Source organism: Catharus ustulatus, chromosome 26 (genome assembly GCF_009819885.2).
Source record: "Catharus ustulatus isolate bCatUst1 chromosome 26, bCatUst1.pri.v2, whole genome shotgun sequence".
In the NCBI taxonomy this organism is placed as follows: Eukaryota; Metazoa; Chordata; class Aves; order Passeriformes; family Turdidae; genus Catharus; species Catharus ustulatus.
The window spans coordinates 6612342-6637691 of record NC_046246.1 but is presented as its reverse complement, the minus strand read 5'-3'; the positions used below and the strand labels follow the sequence as shown (position 1 = coordinate 6637691).

Here is a 25350-nt window from a genome sequence, read left to right as displayed (position 1 = left end):
TCTTACAGCTAAATGGGCTTATTCAGTTAGTGCAGCAGCTGGTGTGATTTCGAGAAGAAAATAAACATTTCCTTCAAATATTTTGATTGGCAACTGGACAACTGAAGTACTCAAGCTCGGATTGCCAGGGTCCAAAAAAGCAAATGGGGGCTGGACGGCGAGTAAGCGAGGGAAAACCGTAGTAAATCCTCGGAGGCAGCACTATGGAGCAGATGTGTGTGAGATGTGCCGGGGAAGGGGACAGCAAGACGGGGATTTTAAAGCCCATTTTCAGCTGTGATTCCAAAGGGAATGTGGGGTCCGAGGGTGAAGTTTCACCCTCTCCTTGTTCCCTGGCTGTGCTCAGCAGCTGCTCGCTCCAGGTTCTGTTTGATCCCGGCTGTGACAGGGGCTCCTCGCTGCTGAGTTAGGTGGTTATGGAGAGCGTTAATGGCCGTGTTTTGTTTGGATCTCGCTGGGGCTGTTTCAGTGGAGATTTCCTCGGATGCAGGGCAGGAGCTGGGGCTGTGTGGCTCCGATTTGAGGCAGCCAGGATGGAGGGGCAGCCCTGAGGTGAAGGAGATGGGATGGAGGGGAAACCCTGAGGTGAAGGAGATGGGACGGAGAGAAAATCTTGGGGTGAGGACCAAGATGGAGGGGAAACCCTGAAGTGATGGAGCTAGGATGGAGGGGAAACCCTGAGGTGAAGGAGATGGGACGGAGGGGAAACCCTGAGGTGAAGGAGACGGGACGGAGAGAAAACCTTGGGGCGAGGACCAAGATGGAGGGGAAACCCTGAGGTGTAGGAGATGGGATGGAGGGGAAACCCTGAGATGATGGAGCCAGGATGGAGCAGAAATCCTGAGGTGATGGAGCCAAGATGGAGGGGAAACCCTGGGGTGATGGAGCCAGGATGGAGGGGAAACCCTGAGGTGTAGGAGACAGCATGGAGGGGGTGCTGAGATGAGGGCGATGAGCTGGAGAGATGGTTGTGAAGCGAAGGAGATGGGATGGAGGGGCAGCCCTCAGGTGAAGAACACAGGACAGAGGGGAGCCCTGAGACGAGGACCAAGACGGAGGAGTTGACCTGAGATGAAGGACATGGGACAGAGAGGCAGCCCTGAGGCGAGCACCAAGATGGAAGGGTTGCCCTAAGGTGAAGGACACAGGACAGTGCAATCCCTGAGGCCAGGAGGACCAAGATGGAGGGGAAACCCTGAGCTGAAGGCCACAGGACCGAGGGGAGCTGCGAGCTCAGGGACGGAGCACACAGACAGCCCTGAGGGCCGGCCCTGAGGCCATGGCGAGGCCCCGGCCCCCTCAGGCGGCCGCCGCCTTCCTTCCCTCCTCCCTCCTCCTTCCTCCTCCTTCCCGGCCCGCCGGGCGCCCTCTGCTGCCTGCGGGCCCCGCTCGGGCCGGGCCCACCGCGGTTTTGTTTTTTCGAGTGGTTTTGGGGTTTATTTGTAGCCTCAGACTGGTCAGGGAAAGCTGGAGCTTTATTCTGGGCCAGACTTAGAGCTCAAGGCCGGCGGGGGTGAAAGCGAGCTGGTTGTGGCCACACAGACGCCTCGTGGCGTCCATTTGATGGTTTTGCTTTTTAAAGGATCCAAATTCAGATCCTGAAGCCCTGCAGGGCTCCCTCTGTGCCCACCCGAGCGTCTCCAGACCCCACAGCCTCGCTGTGCCTTGCCTGTCACACACACACAGTAATTAACACTCTTACATGCTCGAAATTAATAGCAGGGACCCACTGCCAAACGGTGCAAGTTCAGGCCAACAAAACGGAGCCTCTAAAAAAAAAAATCTCTTAAAAAAAAAAACCTCTTTGAGTGCGTTATAGAGGAAAAGGGAAATGTGCCCTGAGCGCTCAGGTTGGATTTCGATTTGCATTTTATGGAATATTATTTATGGAGCTGTGAAAAGTAATGAAGGAGCGCGGTGTGGGATTGCCATGGGGAAGGCAGCGAGCAGCAAGCTGCGTTTTTGGGGGGTTTGGAGGCTGCTTTTTCTCAGTGCAGGGCTGTTCTGGCTTAGGGTAAATTTGGGAGAAAATTTTTGAATGCAGTTTCTTTAGGAAACAGATTTAAGCAGTTCTTTCCTTAACCGATTCAGGGATATATTTTCTCAGAGAGAAGTGGGGAAGAAAAACCCAGTTTATTTAACAGGCAAAGCACTTTTTAGCACAAAAATTCTAAGTAACAAAACGCTTTGCTGTTCTGAAGAGATGACAACTTTAGAAAAGGTTTTTTGGTGGGTTGCAGTCTGGTTTGTTCAGTTTGTTATTAGTTCTTTTAGGGCTGGGAAATGCTGCAGCCCAGGCCAGGCCCCAGTGGGTCACGGGTGCGAGATCCCGGTGCTTTTTTGGGTTTTTAGTTTAGAGCAGGTTTGAACAATTGTCCTAATCTCAAACTGTGATTTCTACCACCACTGTGGGGCTGTGGTCAGGCTGCTTCTCACAGAGCTGGTCTCCAAACCTCAGCTCCCAGTGCAGGGATGGACCCCTGTGTGTCCTGCTGGAAATCAGCTTGGGATTATTTCCCCTATTTTGTGCCTTTTCCAGCCAGCCCAGCACGGAGCAGCCGCTTCCACGGGCGCTGTGTGTGCAGAGCAGTGTGGTTCGGGACAGCTTTGAGCTGCTCCTCTCTTATCTCGGCCCCAAAGCCACAGCCACGTTCACAAACCAGGTGCTCCCCCGCCTTTCCCCTCCGTGGAGCCTGCGTGGGAAGGCAGGCGCTGCTGGGCGCCCGCAAAAAGGCTGCAGGGGAGGGAGGAAAGGAGGGAGGATCCTCCCCTGCTCCTTCCACGGCTCACAGACTCACCTGGGATCAGAAGAGGCAGCTTCACATCAGATCCCCTGCATACCTGCTCCTCCAGAGCGTGCCCGTGTCACTGGGTAGCTGCAAGGGATTGAATAAAGTGTTTTCTCCTGGGGAAACGCTGCAGGGCCTGGAACGCCAGCCCTGAGAAGTTAAAAACGCTTCATTGGAATAAACAGAGCTGAAACACACGGCCCTGTGCATGCAGAGCAGGCACACAATCCTCTGGATGCGTGTTTGCATCTCCAAAACCAGCAGGCGTGTTTAGCATTCTCACCTCACAGTGTCTTGCTCTGGGGGATACAAAATCCAGGTGATGTCACCAAAAAAAAGTCACTTTTGAGGCTCCAGCAAAGGAGAAAGGCCCTGCTTTTAACGAGAGGAAAATAGAGCAGGTCTGAAGGACAGAGGTTTCAGTTCTCTCCTTGGAGAGCAAACCTCATTTCCCTGCTTTGATGCACCAAGGCCAGAGGTTCCTGGGCTCTGTCTCAGCCTTGGGACAGCCAAAAGAGCCACGGGAATGCCTCCAGCTCCTCCTCTCCTTCTGCTGTGGATTCCCACCTCTCACCTGGGCTTCCTGCAGGAGGAGGGGATCCAAAGCCAAGGTCCCTTTCCAGTTCCAAGCTGGCTGCGACCACTTTGGGTTTGGATCTTGCAGGAAAAGCTGGGGACCATCCCCACCACACTGCCTGAGCCTCCCTTCCCCCAGCACAGAGCCTGAATTTCTCACTCTCCTTATCCTCTTGGAAGGAGAAAAATACACAGAGAACTCGAGCAGAGGGATACTGTGGCTCCTGGCTTGGGAGTTTTCAGCTGTGTGTTTATCAGCTCCATCCCCTGATGGTATCAGCACGAACAGGCCACCCACAAGAAGGCTTAGCAGGCTGGTCTGGGCTCCAGCTTTTCCTGCCTGTCTCCGTGTGTGTGTGTGTGTGTATACAGCAGGGATGGATGATCCGTCTGGGGCCTGCCTCCATTTATTTACTACACAGCTGATGTCATGGCTAAACATCTTTTTTCTGTGTTTATGGGGTGTGCTGCTTTAATCTGCCCGAGATGAATAGACCCCTAAGAGAAGTCAGCTTAGCTGTGTCCCTTCTTGGATAGGAAACAACAAATTTTAGGACAGGAAATGGGAGCAACTTAAACAAAACGGGTTCAGGGTTTTTATTGAAGTCCCTCAGCTCTTTTCAAGAGGTGCTTTCCCTGCTAACTCCTCTGGAGAGCTCTAACCAGCCCCTGTCCCGCAGGCACGTCGGAGCTGAGCCCCTTCTCGGACCCGCGGCAGTTCGAGCGCTCCTTCCCGGCGCTGCCGGCGCTGACCGAGACGCGCTTCTCCGACCCTCGGATGCATTACCCCGGCGCCATGTCCGCCGCCTTCCCCTACACGGCCACCCCCTCGGCCACGGGCATCGGGGGCATCAGCATGGGCACCATGCCCACCACCACCCGCTTCCACCACACCTACCTGCCGCCGCCCTACCCCAGCTCCACGCAGAACCAGAGCGGGCCCTTCCAGGCCAACCCTTCTCCCTACCACTTGTACTACGGGACATCCTCGGGCTCCTACCAGTTCTCCATGGTGGCCGGGGGCGAGCGCTCGCCCACCCGCATGCTGTCGTCGTGCACCAGCGCCTCGGCGGGGAACAACCTGATGGGCGCCGGCCTGGGCGCGCAGAGCGACGGCGTGGACGCCGACGGCAGCCACAGCAACTCCCCCACGGCCATGAGCACCACGGGCAGGATGGATGAGTCTGTCTGGAGACCCTACTGAGGCACACAGGGCTTTAGCTCCTTTTGCCAAGGGAAAAGGTGAACCAAAGTCTTCCAAACCCAAAGGATCCTGTGCATGCAAGCATCAAGCGGAGAGGGACCGGGACCTTTGTTGCATTTCAAGGTGAACGCCCACGAGGCTTGAATGTGTCGCTTGATGTGGTTCCTCCCGTGTGTTTTAGGTGTGTGGATTGTACATAGGGAAAAAAAAAAAAAAACCCAAGGACGTGTGGAATCAGATGTTTGGTACTTGCAGAACGCTCCTCGTTCATCTCACTCGCACCTCTTCCCCACACAAAGCATTGAGAAGCCAGGGGAATCTCACCTTTCCTCTGCAAAACGGTTCAGAGAGGAGCAAACACCAGGGAGTCATCCGAGCCATGCTCAGTGCAGGAGGACTGAACTCAAAAAACAAAAAAGGAGAAAAAAAAGAAAAAAAATCCCATTGCTTGCTGTCCTTCCCTCCCTGCTGGTGAAGGGTCCCTGAGCACCAAAGAGCAGTGGGGTTTGCAGCACAGCCAGGGGCTCTGGGCTCAGGCAGCCACGTGAACAAGAGCTGTGATGTGATTATTGTTATTATTTGTTGGCGACAGAAGTTGTATTGTTCATTTTGCTGTCACTGTCGTCGTCTGTCAATCAGTAACGTGGCTGAGCCAGGGCCTGGCTGACCCCTCCCCTCCATGTTTACACACGAGATGTACTTTTCACAGACATGTTTTGTTTTGTTTGTCTGCTCTCATGTCCTGACCTCACCATTCAGCTCTTTGCTCCCCTTAGCAAACCTCAGTGATGGTGGCTGAAGCGAAGGCGGCGTTCAGGACGTTCTGAGACGTTTGAGATGCACTTCCAGGGGTTCAGGAGCCTTTGGCACGGCCTTGCCATCATTCTCCAGCTGTTCCTTCTGTCCCCTCCGAGTGGCAACACTCACAGCTGGTGGCAAAGCATCACAATTCTGCTCTGGTCCTTTCCCATGTTCTCAGCCAGGATTTACACAATTTCTCGTTTTGGCTCACACGTGTCAGCTCATCCTGAAAGCTCTGAGACCTGGGGGAAGGAGCAGTTCCCACTCCTGCTGGTGGGAATGCTGTCAGTTGATGCTGTGCAGCCTTTTCCATCCCTCACCCTCCTGTCCTTCCCCCAGGTGACCCCAGGTGAGCACGGGGATCTCCTGCAGAGGAACAAACTGAAGAGGGGACGCTGCAGGTGCCACTGGGGGCGGTGGCATCGGGTGGCATTTGCAGGAATTGCAGGAACAAGCACCACACACCCTCCCAGCTGACACCAAAGAGGTTACAACCACACAGGGCCACGGTGGGGGCTGTGGGCTCCTCCAGGCCAGCTCAGGGTGGCTGTGATGCACAGCACAGGGTTTGTCACCTCCTGCAGGCCAGCTGTGCCCTCTGCTGGCTCGGGAATTGGGGCTGGCAGGGCTGGGGGGACACAGCAGATTCCACAGCTGCAGAGCCCAGAGCACAGCCCCAGTGCCACCAGTAACCACGGCTTTCTTTTCCCATTTCTCCCATAAACATGAGAAAATGGAGCTGCCCTGCTGGCCCCTGTGCCTGTCACAGCGTCCCAACCTTGTCACCTGTCCCCAGCTCCCAGCTGGCAGCCAGTCACCCTCAGCACAGAGCTGCAATTGCACTACCACGGCTCCTGGCTGCCCTGGACAGCTGCCATGACCACTCAGACTTCCACAAGAACAAGTCTTTTCAGTAATAATATTAATAATAATGATAATAATATTTTGGTTTTTTTAAAAAAAAATGCCTTACCCCAGCAAAACTGCAACCTCCACTTGCCTTAGAGCTGGAGCTGGACAGGGCAGCCTGTCCTGTGCTCTGATGCCTTTTTGCATTTGTCATCCCATCCCACTGGTTGAAAGCACAAAGGAAACAAGGCATTCGTAGTTGTAGGTTAATTTAAGACTGTTTGTAGCGAGTTTTAAAAGAGAAAATAATAAAAAGAATGGCAACGATGTTGTTTTTATGACATATTGTCATGTGAAGGTGGAAATAGATGCACCTCTGTTGTATGCAAATGGTCATGAGACAGGCCAATGTTTTTTGCTTTGCACTATAATTTGCTTTTTTTTTTAAAAAAAATGCACAATCGCTTGTACAGTAAAGCCCCTTTGTCTGGCTCACAGAATATTTAACTATAAAATCTAATTTTTGGTCTTATTTGTTATAATAATATAATTCTTAAATGTGTTGAAGGATACGATTCTTGATAATGCTTCTAATACTTGTTATGTGCAGGGTAAAATAACACCAGACTAAGGAGATGAGATCAGAGATCTTTGTAGATAAAGAAGGCTTAAAGCTGTTGGGTTTTTTAATGGTGTCTGATGATGGACATTAAAAAAAAAAATGCTAGTGATACCAAAAATGTGGTTATTTGTGTAACAGCCCAGCCCTACTTGAAGGTATATTTAATATGTAGCCCAATTTTGAACCTGTAGCACTTGTCACTGGGGAGGGGGGAGGTGGGGAGGGGGAGAGGAAGAGGAAGAGGAGGGTGAGCTCCTGGAGAAGCCTTCGGGGGAGCTGCGACTGCCCTGAGCCTGGGGACAGAGCCTGGGGACAGAGCCAGGGCTCAGGGGACAGAGCCAGGGCTCAGGGGACAGAGCCGGGGCTCAGGGGACAGAGCCGGGGCTCAGGGGACAGCTCTGCTTTCTGGGATGGGCTCATTTCTGCTCCGCCGGCCGTGGCCGTGTCATAATCCTGTCAATGCCATGTGGAACAATAAAGGAATGGTTACAATGGCCCCGCTGCCTCCCGCCTGTCACTTCTCGCCGGGGACCGTGCCCGGGCCAGGGGAAGGTTCCTCTCACTGCTCCTTCTCCAGGCTCTGATTTTCGGCTCATTCAGAGCACCCCGGTGCCAGATCCGGTGTTTGGGGGCTGCTTTTGGCACCACAAAGGGGTCCAGGGGAGGGCAGGCAGGGATGGGAGGGGGTGGGAGGACCTGAGCTCCCTGAAAACCCATTTAAACCTTTCCAGAGGTGTAGAAATCCCAGAAATCCCATTTAAACCTCTCCAGAGGTGTAGAACTCCCCGAAATCCCATTTAAACTTCTCCAGAGGCATAGAACTCCCAGAAATCTCATTTAAACCTCTCCAGAGGTGTAGAACCCTCCCCGAAATTCCATTTAAACCTCTCCAGTGGTGTTTAAACCTTTCCGAAGGGATCTGGAGGGTTCCCCTCCCAAGGCAGCCCTGGCGGGGTGATTGTCGCATCCTCTCCCTGCATCCCAGCCCTGCATCCCCTCCCTGCATCCCCTCCCTGCATCCCAGCCCTGCATCCCAGCCCTGCATCCCCTCTCTGCATCCCCTCCCTGCATCCCAGCCCTGCATCCCCTCCCTGCATCCCCTCCCTGCATCCCCTCCCTGCATCCCTTCCCTGCATCCCCACCCTGCATCCCTTCCCTGCATCCCCTCCCTGCATCCCCTCCCTGCATCCCCTCCCTGCATCCCCTCCCTGCATCCCAGCCCTGCATCCCCTCCCTGCATCCCCTCCCTGCATCCCAGCCCTGCATCCCCTCCCTGCATCCCCTCCCTGCCCCGCTCCTGTCAGCGCCGTCCCGAGCCCCAAAACTCCACACAAATCCCGCAGGACCCGAGCGGTGCCAGCCCAGACCGCTCAGCACTCAGCGCTCGCCTCCAGAACCCAAATGACAGCTGAAAGGCAAAACCAAAAAAAGATCCCAGCCCGCAATGGGATCCGGTGCCAAGGCGCTGCGGGCCGGCGCTCCCGACGAGCCGGGGAGCTCGGAATTATTCATGAGCCCGGGGCAGGAGCGTCGGGACCATTCCCAAAGCTCTGCCTCCCCTCTGCAGCGTTTGCGTGGAAAGACAGGGGGAAAAATAAAAATAATAAAAAAAAAAAATAGGAAAAGCCCAAACCAAACCACAATAAATGCTCGCGCCCGGCTCCACAGCCCTGGCCAGCCGGAATTGGTTCCAAGGAAAACCCGAGACTTTGCTGCCTTTTCTTCACAGCTACTGGGAGAGGAAACACCCCGAGGTGTAGCTGTTATTTACAGGAACTCTCTGTTCCAAGCGGATTTTCTCGCAGCCTCGCTCAGAGCTGTGGGGAGAGAGGAGGAGAAGGAAAGGGGGGAAAGAAGAGAACAAATAAAAAAGGTTTTTTTTGTACTGAAATGAAATCCATGGGGTTCGGTGCTGGTGCTGGAGGTGTCGCACCAAACCAGCGCCAGGGGGACTGGTTTTAGTGCCAGCACCTCAAATCCTGATGGAATCCCAAAAAGTTGATGGTGTGAAATGTGCCCAGCACCCAAGGAGAGCGATTTTTATATGGGCGTTATTTTATTATTATTATTTGTGTTGTTCTATGGGCGATATTTTTATAATGTTTTTATATCGGGGATATTTTTACCCGGGCCACCTACCCTGCACAGCATCCAACGTTTTGCCCTAATTTAATGAATTTAAATGGGAAATCTGGGCCCCAGCACGGCAGTGTGGGGTTGTGGGGTGCATCAACCTCTCCCAAAGGCTCCCAAATACCCGAGGGCTCCCTCTGATCCAGGGGAAGCTGAAAAACGGGGCTGGAAGCAACAGCGTGAGGCAGCCAGAGCAGGAATGTTTGGGTTTTCTTTTGCAACAGAAAACTGAAAGGGAGAAAAAATAGCTGGAGTTTGGAAAGCTATTTTTTGAGCATTCAGATATTAAATTGCCTGGAGTTTGGACTGAAAAGTCTCCTAGGAAAAATGAAGACTATTTCCTTTGAGATCAGAGCTGACAAAAGTCTCAGCAAAAAGCTTGTTTTATTCTCATTCCAGCCCCAGCTCTAAAGCCCAGCCTCTGTTTTAATGACTCTGTTGTGTCCGAACAGCCTTGGTAAATAATCTTTTAACTTGCACAAATCCTGAGACTGCACAGGATGTCGGGGAAGGATCCTGGCTCTTGCCTTGCCCACATCAAACCCTTAACGAGCCGTGCCCAAACGAGCAATCAGCATCATTCCTCTGAAATCAGGAATGAAATCCTGTCCCTCTGGATGCAGAGCACCCATCCAGGGACCCCCTGAAGATGCAAAAAATCATCGGTGTGGGCACCCAACTGGAGCAGAGCGAGGTTCCCACTCTGGCACCGTCTCCGTGGGCACCCACGGGGGGTTAATCCTCAGCAGGACCTTCCTGCTGGGCGTTTGTGGGGCTGGGGTGGGTGTTTTTGTGAATGCTGCCTATTTAGAAGCTGAATGATGGAAAACATGGAAAATTCATTAGGGTGTCTGGGCGAGTGTTGGGTTACACGTCATTCACATCCACTTACTCAGCGGGACCTCGCGCCTTGGGGGAGAGATGTATTTATATACATTTATATCCATGGATTTTATAGGCAGGAGTGCTTGGGTTGGTTTTGGGGCTTTTTTTAACTCTTCCATTTAATTTCCAGACTGGCACTAAAATGAGACTTTTTGCCTCTCTCCAAAACTCGCTGTCCCTCGGCCTGGGCTCGCTGGGCTCTGTCCCCTTCCCAGCCCGGGGAGTGCCCAGTGACATTGGAATAGCTTGGAAAAGGCAGGAGCTGCCAGTCCGGGATCCGTGAGGGCAAATCATGGCCAGGGCAGGACCTGCGGGCTGGGATCCTCACCTGGCTGGGATCTGGGATCCTCACCTGCCTGGGATCCTCTCCTGCCTGGGATCCCCTCCTGCCTGGGATCCCCTCCTGCCTGGGATCCCCTTCTGGCTGGGATCTCCTCCTGCCTGGGATCCTCTCCTGGTTGGGATCCCCTCCTGCCTGGGATCCCCTCCTGCCTGGGATCCCCTCCTGCTTGGGATCCCCTCCTGCTTGGGATCCTCACCTGCCTGGGATCTCCTCTTCGTTGGGATCTCCTCCTACCTGGGATCCCCTCCTGGCTGGGATCCCCTCCTGGCTGGGATCCTCTCCTGGCTGGGATCTGGGATCCCCTTCTGGCTGTTCCTTCAGTGAGGGATGAGAGCTGGGAGAGGAGCAGGGGGTGGAGGGCTGCTCCAGTTCCCAAACTATAAAACCCCCCAAAAAACCCAATCCTTCATTCCTGATAACTCAGAATTCCTCCCGTTTGCTGCAATACCAAACCGACCCAACGAAAACATTGTCCCGAGGTCATAGGAGCTGTTTTGTTCGTTTTTCACGGAGCTCCCTCTCCCCACCTCCAGCCTGTCCCGACACCACCTTCCAGCCCTGAACCACATCAGAGATGCCACCAAGCAGGGCCGTGTCACCTCCTGATGCCACCTGAACCTGCATCCCGCTGCCGGCAGCCCCAAAAACCACATCTTGAAAGCCTCAGCAAGCACCTCGTGTGCTGTTCCGTGATTTAATCACACACTTTATTTTTATTTAGTCCATGCAAAGCAAGGCCCCCGTGTAACTGTTAATTCCTGCCAGCAGCAGCCTGGGATGCAGCGAAGCTGTTTTCTTGTGCAGAGGCAGGGCTGGGCCGGGAGATCAGAAGAGTTTAAATTAAAATAGGCTCATGTGAGTCTTTATTCTTGGCTTAGCCCACAGAGGCTGAGAGCTCTGCTAAGCGACGCAGCGCCGGGATCCCGCCGCTGTCAGACAGCCGGCCCTGAGCGCAGCCCCACTTCAAAGCGCCGGGGCAGGGCACGGTGCAGAGCGAGGCCTCATTAACCCGGGATTGCGTTAGATGCGCCGATAGCGGGTTTAATTAGGGCAGGAGGGGCGGCCGGGGGAGCCGGGGCCGCGTCCCGTGTGTGTTGGGTGCGCGGGGCCGTCCCGGAGCATCCCCCAGGTGAGCGCCCCGGGCTGGGCACCTGCTGCGTGGGCCGGGCTCACGCGTGACGGGGCAGGTCCGAGTGGCGGGGGACGCGAGCCCGGCGGCTCCCGGAGGCTCCCGGAGGCACCGGCGGCACCCGGAGCTCCCCCCGCGTCCCTTCAGCCCCACCCCGGCACCCCCGGCTCCCCCCGGGATGCGCGGCGCTCCCCTCCCCGCTGCTGCAGCCCCCGAGGGTCGGGCAGGGCGCTCGCAGGGCTGCCGGGGGTGTTGGTGATGTTCTCTGGGTTCCTGGCAGGCAGAACCGTGTGTCTGGAGCCCGACGGGGCTGGAAAAGCCACGGGTGTCTTGGCTGGGCAAATAAATCATGGCTGGGATGGCACCGGGGCATCGGGAGAGAGCCGGGTGCTGGCCCGAGCTCCTGCCCAAAGCTGCGCAGGAGAGAAAGGAGAACCGAGGCACATTTGGGGATGGATGACCCAAATTCAGGCTCTGTGAGCACCCAAATCCTGGAGCTGTGTGCACCCAAATCCTGGAGCTGTGAGTACCCGAATCCTGGCTCTGTGAGCACCCAAATTCAGGCTCTGTGAGCACCCAAATTCAGGAGCTGTGAACACCCAAATCTGGAGCTGTGTGCACCCAAATCCTGGCTCTGTGAACACCCGAATCCTGGCACTGTGAGCACCCAAATCCTGGAGCTGTGTGCACCCAAATCCCGGCTCTGTGAGCACCCAAATCCTGGAGCTGTGTGCACCCAAATCCTGGCTCTGTGTGCACCCAATCCCGGCTCTGTGAGCACCCAAATCCTGTACCTGTGTGCACCCAAATCCTGACCCTGTGAGCACCCAAATCTTGGAGCTGTGAGCACCCAAATCCCGGCCCTGTGAGCCCCCAAATCCTGACCCTGTGAGCCCCCAAATCTGGAGCTGTGAGCACCTAAATCCTGGAGCTGTGAGCACCCAAATTCAGGAGATGTGAGCACCCAAATCCTGGCACTATGAGCACCCAAGTCCTGACCCTGTGAGCACCCAAATCCTGGCACTGTGAGCACCCACACCCGATGGGATGGGTGGCCAAGGTCTCCATCCCCGATTCCCCTGCGGAGCTGCCGGAGCCCCTTCCCCAGCCCGGGCCGGGCTCTGGCCGCGCTCCAGCCGGGATATTTCACACCAGCGCTACCAGGAGCAGTATTTCCTTTCCATCCCTGAGATTTGCAAAGCCCCCGGGTCGCTGCGAACATACACAGGGAGGGTTTGAATTCGGGCAGGAAAAGAACCACGGCAGAGTTGGGTTTGGGAAGGACGGTCCCGGTGTCGCTCCCGGTGCTGGTCCCAGACCCCTCTTTGGCACTTTTTGCAGCCCGTGGTTTATTACGGCCGGGAACATCCAGGGGGTTTTTTGTTTTGTTTTTTTGGTTTTTTTTTTTTTTTTGCTGTCTGCCATGAAATCGATACAGTAATTTCATTTCTCAGTCATAAATGAAATGAGCTGTAAAGCAAAGTTGGGTGTTTAAGCCGGAGTGAAAGAATGAATTGTTCTAATGAGGGAGGTTAATGAGGGGATTAAATGTTCCTGGGGGTCCCCGGGCTGCCCCCACTGTCACTGGAGGTTTTTGGGGCTCCTTGCACCCCTCCCTTGTGCTGCCTCGGATCTGTGTGGTCCAGCACCCTGGGTGGGCAACAAAACTTCACCCGAGCCCCAGCGGGACCCCTCCGGGCCTGGGGATACCCAGAGGGTTTGGGGGTCAGGGAAAGTCCAGGGGGAGCCCTTGCTGGGGGATGGGGCTGGTGGAGAGCTCTGCCAGCCCCTCATCTCCTCATCCTCATCCTCATCCTCATCCTCATCCTCCTCATTCTCATCCTCATCCTTATAATCTCATCCTCATCCTCATTCTCATCCTTATTCTCATCCTCATCCTCATCTTCATCCTCATCATCTCATCCTCATCCTCATCATCTCATCATCTCATCCTCATCCTCATCCTCATCCTCATCCTCATCCTCATCTCCCCATCCTCATAATCTCATCATCATGTCCTCATCCTCATCCTCATCCTTATCCTCATACTCATTCTCATCTCCTCATCCTCATCCTCATCTCATCCTCATCCTCATCCTCATCCTCATCCTCATCGCCCTCTCCTCATCTTCATCCTCATCTCTTTATCCTCATCCTCATCCCCTCATCTTCATCCTCCTCCTCCTCCTCCTCCTCCTCCTCCTCATCCTCCTCCTCATCCTCATCCTCATCCCATCTTTTCCCCATGCTGACGCTTCCACATGGGGATGGACTGAAAGGAAAGGGAGAAACCACCCCAAACCAAAGTGATCTTTGTCACCAGCAGCCTTTCAGCTGCCCTAACCTGGGGATTTTCTGCCCATTTTTTCACGGGGACACGACCCCTGCTGCTTTCCCAGGTTTCTGCTCCTGGGGCCGGGCAGTTTCACAGCTCAGGGATTTTTTTCCCTGGCACAGGAGGCAGGAGGTTTGCCCAGCTCCACACCATTAAAGATTAAGCCAGAATTTGTTCTTTGCTTTGCTGGCAGCCCGACCTCAGGACCCTCCTCTCATGGCAAGCGCCCAAGACCCCCAGCTCCCCTCCTGCCCCTGCTCCACCGTTCATTTTCCATGGAAAATAACCCAGAGCTGATCCGGAGCGCTTTGACAACTCCAAAAATACGAGCCCATATTATCTTTAAACCATTTTTTAAAAGCCCCACAGGGAAGGCCCTTTTGGGGCAGCAGGAACTGCAGCCAAGTTCCCCACGTCCGCCCCTGCTCCAGTTGTATTCCCCTGGAAATCCTCGCAAGGAAAAACACAGGGCCTGAAAAAAAAAAAAAAAAAATTTGGTTTTCATTAAAACCCTCGAATGTGAGGGGTTCTGTAGCTTTCAATGGGGCTTTGATTCCTATAGATGATGGAATGTTTTCAGAACATTTCAAAAATGTTCTCCACCTTTCTATCTTCTATCGGCGGGGAACTGCGCCGCTGTTTTTCTGCCTGATAGAAGTGGCGAGGGCTGGGGGCAGATCCAAACCCTTTCCTTTATTTACCTTGAGGTTTCTCTTTAAAAATGTGATGATATTTTCTTGTGGCTTTGGAACCAGAGAAGATAATCCACGTGGGGGAAAAAGAAATGGGTGGAAAACTCTGCAGGAATTTTTTTCAAGGGGGATTTTAATTATTAATTTTTTTTTTTTTTCCGTGGAGAGGAAGCGGGGTCACTCAGCACATGCAGGCACCCACGTACCTCTCTGAGCCCTTTTTTGGGGGAAGCTGAGATGCATTTCCAACCCTCTAAATCATCTCCAGTTTTGTGAGATGATTTTATTGCCGTGATCCATCCCTGCTCCTGATGACGGCTTTTCTAAATCCCCTTTTATAGGAGATCAGCCTCAATGTGATTTAATTCCATTTTTTTTGTGAGTGTGGAGCAGGCCTTGCCGTTTTCTAGGGTGAGGTTTAAAGGGCTGGAGAGAGCTGGGTGCCCCTTCCCATCCCTGGGACAGCCCCGTGTCCCCTCCAGAGCCCAGGGAACGTCCCCAGGGCCCGGCCACCCCTGCACAGCTTCATTTATTCATTTTAAAAACCTTTATCCCAGCTTTTTTTGTGCTGCTGTGTCCGTATCACCCCCCAGTTCCACCCCCACACCTCTCCAAACACAAACCCCACCCCAGCTTTGGCATTTTGGGGTGGCTTTGTGCTTTTCCCTGCAGGACACCCCAAACCAAAGCCGGGCCGGGCAGGTCGGACCGGTCGGGCCGGCTGGGCCGTGCCCTGGCACCCAGACACGCCGAGCTCGCCCCTATCGCCCTCCCTGCCCCTCCCCGGGTGGCAGCGCAGCCCCAGCTCAATTAGCGCTCATTAATCACCGCCCCACAAGGGCCACCCAGGCTGTGGTGGCCCGGTGCCACCGCGAGTGCCCGGCCCTGCTGCCCCGCGCCCGGCGAGCACCTGCAGCGCTCCCAGCCTGGCTTAGACCCAGCTCATCCCCGGGGATTACAGGGATTTGAATAAACCCGAGAGAGCTGAGCACGGCTCAGCCAAACCCGGCTCCAGCCCCGCCGTGCTGACCCAGCAGCTTGGGAAGAGCTGGGCTTGGAGTTGGGGTTGGAGCTGGGCTTGGAACTGGGTTTGGAGCTGGGTTTTGAGTTGGGTTTGGAGTTTGGGCTGGGAGCTGGGCTTGGAACTGGGTTTGGAGATGGGCTGGGAGCTGGGCTTGGAGTTTGGGCTTGGAGCTGGGCTTGGAACTGGGTTTGGAGATGGGCTTAGAGCTGGGTTTGGAGTTGGGCTTGGAGCTGGGTTTGGAGCTGGGCTTGGAGTTTGGGCTTGGAGTTTGGGCTTGGAGCTGGGTTTGGAGCTGGGTTTGGAGCTGGGCTTGGAGCTGGGCTTGGAGTTTGGGCTTTGAGCTAGGCTTGGAACTGGGTTTGAAGCTGGGCTTGGAGTTTGTGCTTGGAGTTGGGTTTGGAGTTGGGTTTGGAGCTGGGCTTGGAATTTGTGCTTGGAGCTGGGCTTGGAGCTGGGCTTGGAGTTGGGTTTGGAGCTGGGTTTGGAGCTGGGCTTGGAGTTTGGGCTTGGAACTGGGTTTGGAGCTGGGTCTGGAGCTGTTCCCCGAGTCAGGGTCCCTGTGGGTGTTGGGTCCAAGCAGCAGCGATCTGGAGGGGCTGGGATGTTCCATGAGATGTGATTCCATGGGACATGATTGATTCCACGGATGTGATCCCATGGATGTGATTCTGTGGGATATAATTGATTCCATGGGCCTGCCCTTCCCCAGGCAGGGACGAGCCCATCCAAGGCGGGGTCGCGGCTTCTCCTCATCCCTGCAGAGCTCCTGGGCTGCCAGGGCAGGGGGTGACGGCTCTGCCCAGCCCGGCTCTGCCCGTCCCGGCTCTGCCCATCCCGGCTCTGCCCATCCCGGCTCTGCCCATCTCAGCTCTGCCCGTCCCGGCTCTGCCCATCCGAGCTCTGCCCAGCCCGGCTCTGCCCATCCCGGCTCTGCCCCGGGGCTCCGGGATCTCCGGAGAGCCGCAGTGTGCCAGAGCTCACGTAGGCAGGGGAGGGGCGGGATAAGTTCGGGATAAGTTCGGGATAAGGACGGGACACGCTCCCCTCGCACTCGGGGCAGGCTCCAGCAGCAGGAACCGGGGCTGGTTCTGGTTCCGAGCCGGGACTGGTTCCGAGCCGGGGCTGTTCCGAGCCGGGGCTGGTTCCCAGCCGGGAGTGCCAGAGCCCCGAGCAAGGAGCCAAACGCAGCACCCGGCTCCCCAATGCCACAAGAAACCCAAACATCGTTCGTTTTTTAACAGCTAATTAAGAGGTTTTAATGTGCTCCCCCAGCGCGAGGGGCTGCTGCTAGACCAGAGAGGTTATAAAGCACCCCCACGGAGCCTCTGTGGATTTGGGGATCTTTGTTAATTGTTTATTAGCACGTGGAGTCGGGCTGGGTTAATGGCCAAGGACCTCGTGGTCCATGGACCAGCGCAGCATCCCAAACCAGCATCCCAAACCAGCATCCCAACCAGGATCCCATCAGAGCATCCCAAACCAGCATCCCATCAGAACATCCCAAACCAGCATCCCAAACCAGCATCCAAACCAGCATCCCAAACCAGCATCCCATCAGAGCACCCCAAACCAGCATCCCAAACCAGCATCCCAAACCAGCATCCAAAATAGCATCCCAAACCTGCATCCCAAACCTGCATCCCATCAGAGCATCCCAAACCAGCATCCCAAACCTGCATCCCAAACCAGCATCCCAAACCAGCATCCCAACCAGCATCCCAAACCAGCATCCCAACCAGGATCCCATCAGAACATCCCAAACCAGCATCCCAAACCAGCATCCCACAGATCTGGAGCTGCTGAGCCCCTCTGGAGCTGCCCAGCCCCAGCTGGGCCGTGGCTGAGCCCCCAGGTCCCTCCCAAGGCCCCAAACGAGCTGAAATGATCCCAATCAAAGCCCCCTCTGTGACCCAGCCCGGGACTGATCTGAGAGCTCCAGCATTTTCCTACAGTGGGGGAATAAACCCTTATTAGATTAAAACCAAGCCCCTCTGCATGAATCCTCTCCCTCTTCCCAAGCCTGGTGACTTTAAAAGGCAGAGATGGAAATAAAAAATTAAAAAAACCCAAAACTGGGATAGGTTTAACGAGCTCAGCCCTTCACAGGAGATGCTTCAGCCTGCTGGAACTTCACAAATAAACTTTGCTTTCCACGTTTGACTCGTGGCACAGTTCTGGCAATTCCAGAGCCCTTCGGTGCCGTTTCCTGCATTCCCGATTGCTATCGGGACGCTTGGGAAAATATACAGGTGGAGGGAGCAAATTTAACTCTTTACTTCCCAGCTCCACCCCCCGAGTCGGGGCTGCTCCAGGAGGGTCCAACGTGCTCGGGTGGGGAACAAATCCCTGCCTCAGCAGCTCAGGATGGGCTCAGGGGGAAAAAAACCAGAATTTAGGACTGAAGGGAAAGGCTGGAAACGAGGCTGCAACCCAGCTTCCCTCTGCCTGTGCTGGGGAAAACCTGGGCACGAGAGGATTTCCATTTCCCTCTGCCTGTGCTGGGGAAAACCTGGGCACGAGAGGATTTCCATTTCCACATCCATGGAACGGCCCCTGAGAGGCTTCACAGCTGCAAAGGGATTTTTATTCTGGGTTTCAAAAGCAACAAGCAGGGTAATAATGATAATTTTTGTGTGAGGAACCACAGTCCCAAGCCTCAGGTGAGGCTCAGGGAGGTCTGGACAGGCTGAGGTTCATCGAGGAAAACCCGAGCACAGCGAGTCCAGTTTAATTCCCTTCAAATGCCAGCGGCCCTGCTGGCCACAGCCTGGCTGGAAAGCCAAATAAATGCAAATAAAATAATAATAATTAAATAAAATAACAAATTAAAAATGTCAACCAGGTCTCTTGGGCCTGGACCGAGCAGGAGGAGGAAATTCCAGCCCCTCCTTGCCAGCTGCCACCGCAGGAAGGAGCTGGAGGTGCCCAGAAAGTGAGGGAGGGAGTGCAGGGCTGGGCTGAGCGGGGAGGGCACATCCACAGCGGGGTGGAGGGGCTGGATCCCCCCCAAATCCCAGATCCCAGCGCAGGGATGGGGCTCTGGATTGAGTGATGAGTCCTGGAGCTCCCAGGGGAGCGTGGGGGAGCTGCCAGGGATGCAGGCTCGGAGCAGGGATCCCGTCTGGACCCTGCTGGTCCCGGTGGCTCCAGGGCCACCAGCGTGCACAGAATCCTTTGCCAGCCCGCAGGGACAGCTGCGAGGGAGGGGATCACTCATCTGCACCGGGATTGCGGCTCCCGGGGGAGGAAAGGATGTTCCCCATCCTCCCCTCCCAGCAGGGACGGAGTTTTTCCTCTCTGGGGCCAGCTTGGTTCGCTGAAGCACCGGGGCCAGAGCCCCCCGTCCCTCCCCAGCTCAGCAAACGGACCGCGGGCACCTCCTCAACCTGGGGGATTTGGAGGGGATGGAAAAGCCAAAAGAGAATCACGGGGCTGGGCTGGGGCAGGAGTTAGGGACAGGAGCAGGGACAGGGACAGGAGCAGGAGCAGAACAGGAGCCAGGAGCGGGGACAGGAGTTAGGGACAGGAGCAGGAACAGGAGCAGGAGCAGGGACAGAAGCCGGGAGCGGGGACAGGAGTTAGGGACAGGAGTAGGAATTAGGGACAGGAGCAGGGGTTAGGGACAGGAGCAGGGACAGGGACAGGAGCAGGAGCAGGAACAGGAGCCAGGAGAGGGGACAGGAGCCGGGAACGGGGACATGAGTTAGGGACAGGAGCAGGGGTTAGGGACAGGAACAGAGGCAGGAGAGGGGACAGGAGCAGGAGCAGGGACAGGAGCAGGAATTAGGGACAGGGACAGGGACAGGGGCAGGGACAGCAGCACGAGCAGCTCCCTGTGTGCCCCAGACCCCCGGGATTCTCCCCCCGCTCTGTTCCAGCCCTGCTTTGCCCTTTCCCATCCCCCGGGCCGGAGCCGGGGCTGTCGCTGAGCCCGCCGGGCTTTGCCAGGACAGAGGAAAGCACAGCCCGGGGGTGACCCCCGTCATTGGCACGGGCACTGCAGGGGACAGAGCAGGAAAAAGGGAACCTGAACCCATCCCCACGCTGTGCTGGTTTCGGGAAGGGTTTGCAGTGACCACAGGACAAACACACGCTCAGGGCAGCACCGGGGGGGTCCCAGCCCGGCCTGGGGACGTGGCAGGAGGGATGTGCTGACCCCAGCTCCATCAGCCCCCACCTGCATCCCCGTCCATCCCCTCTGAACTCTCCGAGCCCCACCAGGACTTTTCCCCCTTGGACCAGCCCTTCCCACTCGCAGCAAACCCGGCTGGGCTGTTCGGGGTCTCCGCTGGGGACATCAGCCGGATCCCACCCTGTCCGAGCAGAGACCCCTCCCCTGCACCCCCAGCTCGCAGGGAAGGTGGGAGGGGAGTCCCGGTTGTGAAATCATCCCCGGTACCTGCCCGGCTTTGAAATGCAAAGCCCGGGCTGCTCCGGCAGCGCCGTGCGGTCAGAGGCGAACAAAGCTCCCAACACAAACGGGAGCAATCCCTGATCAGCCGGCAGCTTCAGACCGACAGGCATCTCGCATGCAAATGCCGTTTACCGCTAATTAAATGCACAAAGGAGATTTTTCCAGGCATCCAAGGTTGCCGCTGCGGAGTCTGAACTCCCACACGCGCACACACCCAGCGAGGCTTTTTCTGCGCACAAAGCGAATTCATCTCCGTGCGTGTGGATTGGGCAATCCCGGCTCCCTGCCCTGCTCCTGCCGGGGACATCCCGCTCCAGCAGCCCGGGGGCTCCCGGTGCCACCCCAGATCTCTGGGAGTCAACACTGGGACCAGTTCAGCGCCTTTCCAGCCTCGGTGGAGCCGCTGAGGTCTCCAGGTGCTGGGTCCCTGCAGATTTAGGGACAAGGTTTTGGTGTGGGGACAAGCCCCACAAGGTGCTGGGTCCCTGTGGCTTTGGGGACAAGGTTTTGGTGTGAGGACAAGCCCCACAAGGTGCTGGGTCCCTGTGGCTTTGGGGACAAGGTTTTGGTGTGAGGACAAGCCCCACAAGGTGCCAGCTCCCAGAGGGGTCCATGAGGCCACTCGCTGTCCTGTCCTGTGAGGACAAAGTCCCCTGTCCCGTGAGCAGGACCAGGGATTGCTCAGATCCCCCTCAGTTCACCCACAGCCCCCTCCTGCCACCGTGACCCCCAGGGGACACCACAGCCTGTGTCATCCAGCCCTTCTCCCTCCTCCCAGCACTGCCAGACCCCCAAAACCAATCCCAGCCCCAAAATCCCCTCTGCAGCTGCTCCCGACCCTCCCCAATGGGACAGGGACAGGGATGGGACAGGGATGGGACAGGACAGGGATGGGACAGGGACAGGGAAAGGGAAAAGGACAAGGACAAGGACAGGGACAGGGACAGCACAAGGACAGGGACAGGGACAGGGACAGGGATGGGACAGGGACAGGGATGGGACAGGGACAGGGACAGGGACAGGGACAGGGGCAGGGACAGGGGCAGGGACAGGGATGGGACAGGGATGGGACAGGGACAGGACAGGGACAGGGAAAGGGACAGGGACAGGGACAGGAACAGGGACAGCACAAGGACAGGGACAGGGACAGGGACAGGGACAAGGACAGGGACAGGACAGGGACAGGGACAGGGACAGGGGACAGGGACAGGGGACAGGGACAGGACAGGGGTTCCCCAGGACAGGCTCTGGAGGCTCTGGGGCTGCTGGAGTCCCCCCAGCCGTGCTGCTGAGGGGCTGCAGGGACATCCCAGCCCCGGGGACACGCAGGGGACACTCGGGGGTCACACACGGCCACGTTTCACAACTCGGGCTCCCCCCCCACCCCCACCCACACTCGGGGTGTGTTTGCAAGGCCGAGATGTGCAGTTTGTATCTCCTGCTCATCTCCAGCCCGAGCATTCCTGCTTGTTTACTGCTCCTCTCCCCCAGACGCAGCATCCCAGCCCAGCAGAGGAGCTTTCATTTCCTGGGGACATCTTGCATTCATTAGGACATGTTGTTATTGACTTACAAGGCTGCTAATTCCCAAGGTCCAATTCAGCCCTCAAAACCACCAACATGTGTGCTGGGAGCTGCTCCATCCCCACCAGCAGCCGAGTGTGCTCAGCCTGAGCCCAAATCCAAACCTTTGGGACATCCCAGATCCCCAACCCTGGGGGTACCTGAGCTGGTGGCTCTGCAGGGGACACCACAGCAGCCCAGAGGGGACAAGCAGGTGGGAGATGCTGTGGGGGATGAGGACACCGAGGGGTGATGGGGACAGCAGGGTCTGGAGCAGGGCAGGGTGTGCAGGAGCTGGAGAGGCTCCCAGAGCCCTGAGAGCTTCCTGAGCTGTCCCAGTGATCTCTCCTTGTCTGGGCCCGGCTCTGAGGAGCTCCCTGAGCTGTCCCAGGATCTCTCCTTGTCTGAGCCCGGCTCTGAGGAGCTCCCTGAGCTGCCCCAGGACCTCTCCTTGTCTGAGCCCAGCTCTGAGGAGCTCCCTGAGCTGTCCCAGGATCTCTCCTTGTCTGAGCCCAGCTCTGAGGAGCTCCCTGAGCTGCCCCAGGACCTCTCCTTGTCTGGGCCTGGCTCTGAGGAGCCCCCTGAGCTGTCCCAGCACCTCTCCTTGTCTGAGCCCGGCTCTGAGGAGCTCCCTGAGCTGCCCCAGAGATCTCTCCTTGTCTGAGCCCGGCTCTGAGGAGCTCCCTGAGCTGTCCCAGGATCTCTCGTTGTCTGAGCCCAGCTCTGAGGAGCTCCCTGAGCTGCCCCAGTGACTGCTCCTTGTCTGAGCCCGGCTCTGAGGAGCTCCCTGAGCTGCCCCAGGATTTCTCCTTGTCTGAGCCCAGCTCTGAGGAGCTCCCTGAGCTGTCCCAGGATCTCTCCTTGTCTGAGCCCGGCTCTGAGGAGCTCCCTGAGCTGCCCCAGAGATCTCTCCTTGTCTGAGCCCGGCTCTGAGGAGCTCCCTGAGCTGCCCCAGGACCTCTCCTTGTCTGGGCCCGGCTTTGGGTCAGACAGGTTGGCTTAACTCGGGTATCTCTGCCTGCCTGTGGTGCCTGGGGAGGGCCACTGCCCAGAAATAAATAAATAAATATAAATATAATGTGTAGTGTGGCGAGAGCGAGCTCAGCTCGGGCCCCCGGGGGCACTGAGTCACCTCGGGCCGGGATTAAAGCTCGGTTAAAGCTCGGAGGCTGCGGCAATTGCAGCAATTGCAGCCCCACCCCGGCGGGAGGCAGAGCATCCCCAGCACCCGGCGATGGGCTCAGGCAGCTCCTCACCCTCCTGCAGGGACCCTGAATCCTAGGAATGGGTTACAGGCTGATCCTAAATCCTGGGATTGGGCTCCAGGCTGATCCTAAATCCTGGGAATGGGCTCCAGGCTGATCCTGAATGGGGAATGGGCTCCAGGCTGATCCTAAATCCTGGGATTGGGCTCCAGGCTGATCCTAAATCCTGGGATTGGGCTCCAGGCTGTCCCTGAATCCCAGGACTAGTTCCAGTCTATCCCAGTATCCCAGGAACAGGCTCCAGTCTATCCCAGTATCCCAGGACTAGTTCCAGTCTATCCCAGTATCCCAGGACTGGGCTCCAGTCTATCCCAGTATCCCAGGAACAGGCTCCAGTCTATCCCAATATCCCAGCACTGTTTCCAGTCTGTCCCAGTATCCCAGTAATGGGTTCCAGTCTATCCCAGTATCCCAGTAACAGGCTCCAGTCTATCCCAGTATCCCAGGACTGGTTCCAGTCTATCCCAGTATCCCAGGACTGGTTCCAGTCTATCCCAGTATCCCAGGACTGGTTCCAGTCTGTCCCAGTATCCCAGGACTGGTTCCAGTCTATCCCAGTATCCCAGGACTGGTTCCAGTCTATCCCAGTATCCCAGTAATGGGTTCCAGTCTATCCCAGTATCCCAGGACTGGCTCCAGTCTATCCCAGTATCCCAGGACTGTTTCCAGTCTATCCCAGTATCCCAGTAATGGGTTCCAGTCTATCCCAGTATCCCAGGACTGGCTCCAGTCTATCCCAGTATCCCAGGAACAGGCTCCAGTCTATCCCAGTATCCCAGGACTGGTTCCAGTCTATCCCAGTATCCCAGGACTGGCTCCAGTCTGTCCCAGTTTCCCAGTAACAGGCTCCAGGCTATCCCACTATCCCAGGACTGGGTTCCAGTCTATCCCAGTATCCCAGGACTGTTTCCAGTCTATCCCAGTATCCCAGGACTGGTTCCAGTCTATCCCAGTATCCCAGGACTGGTTCCAGTCTGTCCCTGCTGGGGCAGTGCCCAGCCCTGGTGGGAATGAAGCTCCTGCAGCGCTGCAGGGAGGGTCAGGAGCTGCCCTTGGAGCTCCTCTCCAGAACCAAATCCCAGCAATCCCAGCCTGGGGCTCCTCCAATCCATGGATTGTCAGGTGGTGGCCCAGAGGGACGGGAATTCATTTCCATGGATTTGGGAAATGCAGATGAAGGAGCTCGGGCAGGACAGAGGAATTTCACTGCAGGCAAACTCTAATTAAAAAAGGGTTCCATTAATTCTGCCAGGTCAGGTCACCATTCCACTGCCCCTCAGAGCATTTTATCCTGGGAAAATCCCAATCCCAAATCCCAATCCCAGACCCAGAGAATCACCTGCTGGGACAACAACCAAAAATCCCTTTTGGCATTAAAAATCCACATCTCACCCTTGGAAAAGCAACCCCAAAGCCTCTGGTTGGGGATCTCCAGGTGCAGCAGGGGCTGAGCTGCTCATGGAGATCCAGGAGAGGTGGGAGAGGGTTTTCCCAACACACAGCCCTTGAGAAAGCTGAACAGCTCCAAATCGTTTTTAACAGCCTCAAAAAATAAAATCCAACGGGATCATTTCCTCCTGGACATATTTGGGAACGTATTTATTTTATATCTTGTGAAAAAAAAAAAAAAAAAAGAAATTCCAGGATGTAAGTGAGAAGCCAAGAAAGGGGGAAAAAAAAAGAGAGGAGGGGGAAAGAAAGAAAACAAATTTGAACTGGGCCTGTTTTCCGTGCAGTATTAAATCTCCAGCACACAATGAATCATGCAGTCCTCGGCCTAAAAAGGAGGACTCCAGAAAGTCTGTAGGATGGAGGAGTCACTGGAGACTCCAAGAAATACGACAGCCTTGCTCCAGAGTGCACAAAAGGTTTTTTTAGTCAAGGAGAAAGAAAAGAAGGGGGGAAAAAATTCTCTGAAATTACAGTCCTACAACAGCTTCATTTGTATAATCCCTCTCAGGGCTGGGGGCTGCTCTGAGCTCTCAGCAGGGGCAGCAGCAGCTGGCAGGAGGGAAACACAGAACATGGATGGGAAAACGTGGGTGGGAAATCATGGGTGTGAAATCATGGATGGGAAATCATGGGTGTGAAATCTTGGATGGGAAAATGTGAAATCATGGATGTGAAATCATGGATGGGAAATCATGGATGTGAAAATATAGATGTGAAATCATGGATGTGAACACATGGATGTGAAAATGTGAAATCGTGGATGAGAAATCATGGATGGGAAATCATGGGTGTGAAAATATAGATGTGAAATCATGGATGGGAAAACATGGGTGGGAAATCATGGATGTGAAAATATGGATGTGAAATCTTGGATGGGAAATCATGGATGAAATCATGGAAGTGAAATCATTGATGTGAAAATATGGATGTGAACACATGGATGTGAAATCCTGGATGTAAAAATATGAAATCATGGATGTGAACACATGGATGTGAAAATGTGAAATCAGGGATATGAAATCATGGATGAGAAATCATGGATGTGAACACATGGATGTGAGCACATGGATGTGAAAATGTGAACACATGGGTGTGAAATCATGGATGGGAAATCATGGATGGGAAATCATGGATGTGAAAATGTGAAATCATGGATGTGAACACATGGATGTGAAATCATGGATGAGAAATCAGGGATGTGAACACATGGGTGTGAACACATGGATGTGAAATTATGGATGTGAAATCATGGATGTGAAAATGTGAAATCATGG

General features: G+C 55.5%; 1 protein-coding gene across 1 annotated transcript in view; it reads left to right on the top strand.

Moving 5' to 3' along the window:
• Nucleotides 1-6026, top strand: part of RUNX3 (RUNX family transcription factor 3) — a 38794-nt gene extending 32768 nt beyond the window's left edge. Inside the window, exon 5 of the mRNA XM_033080766.1 lies at nucleotides 4046-6026. Coding sequence (XP_032936657.1) covers nucleotides 4046-4569 — 524 coding nt within the window. The 3' untranslated portion in view covers nucleotides 4570-6026. The remainder of the gene's footprint in view (nucleotides 1-4045) is intronic.
• Nucleotides 6027-25350: the final 19324 nt, after the last annotated feature.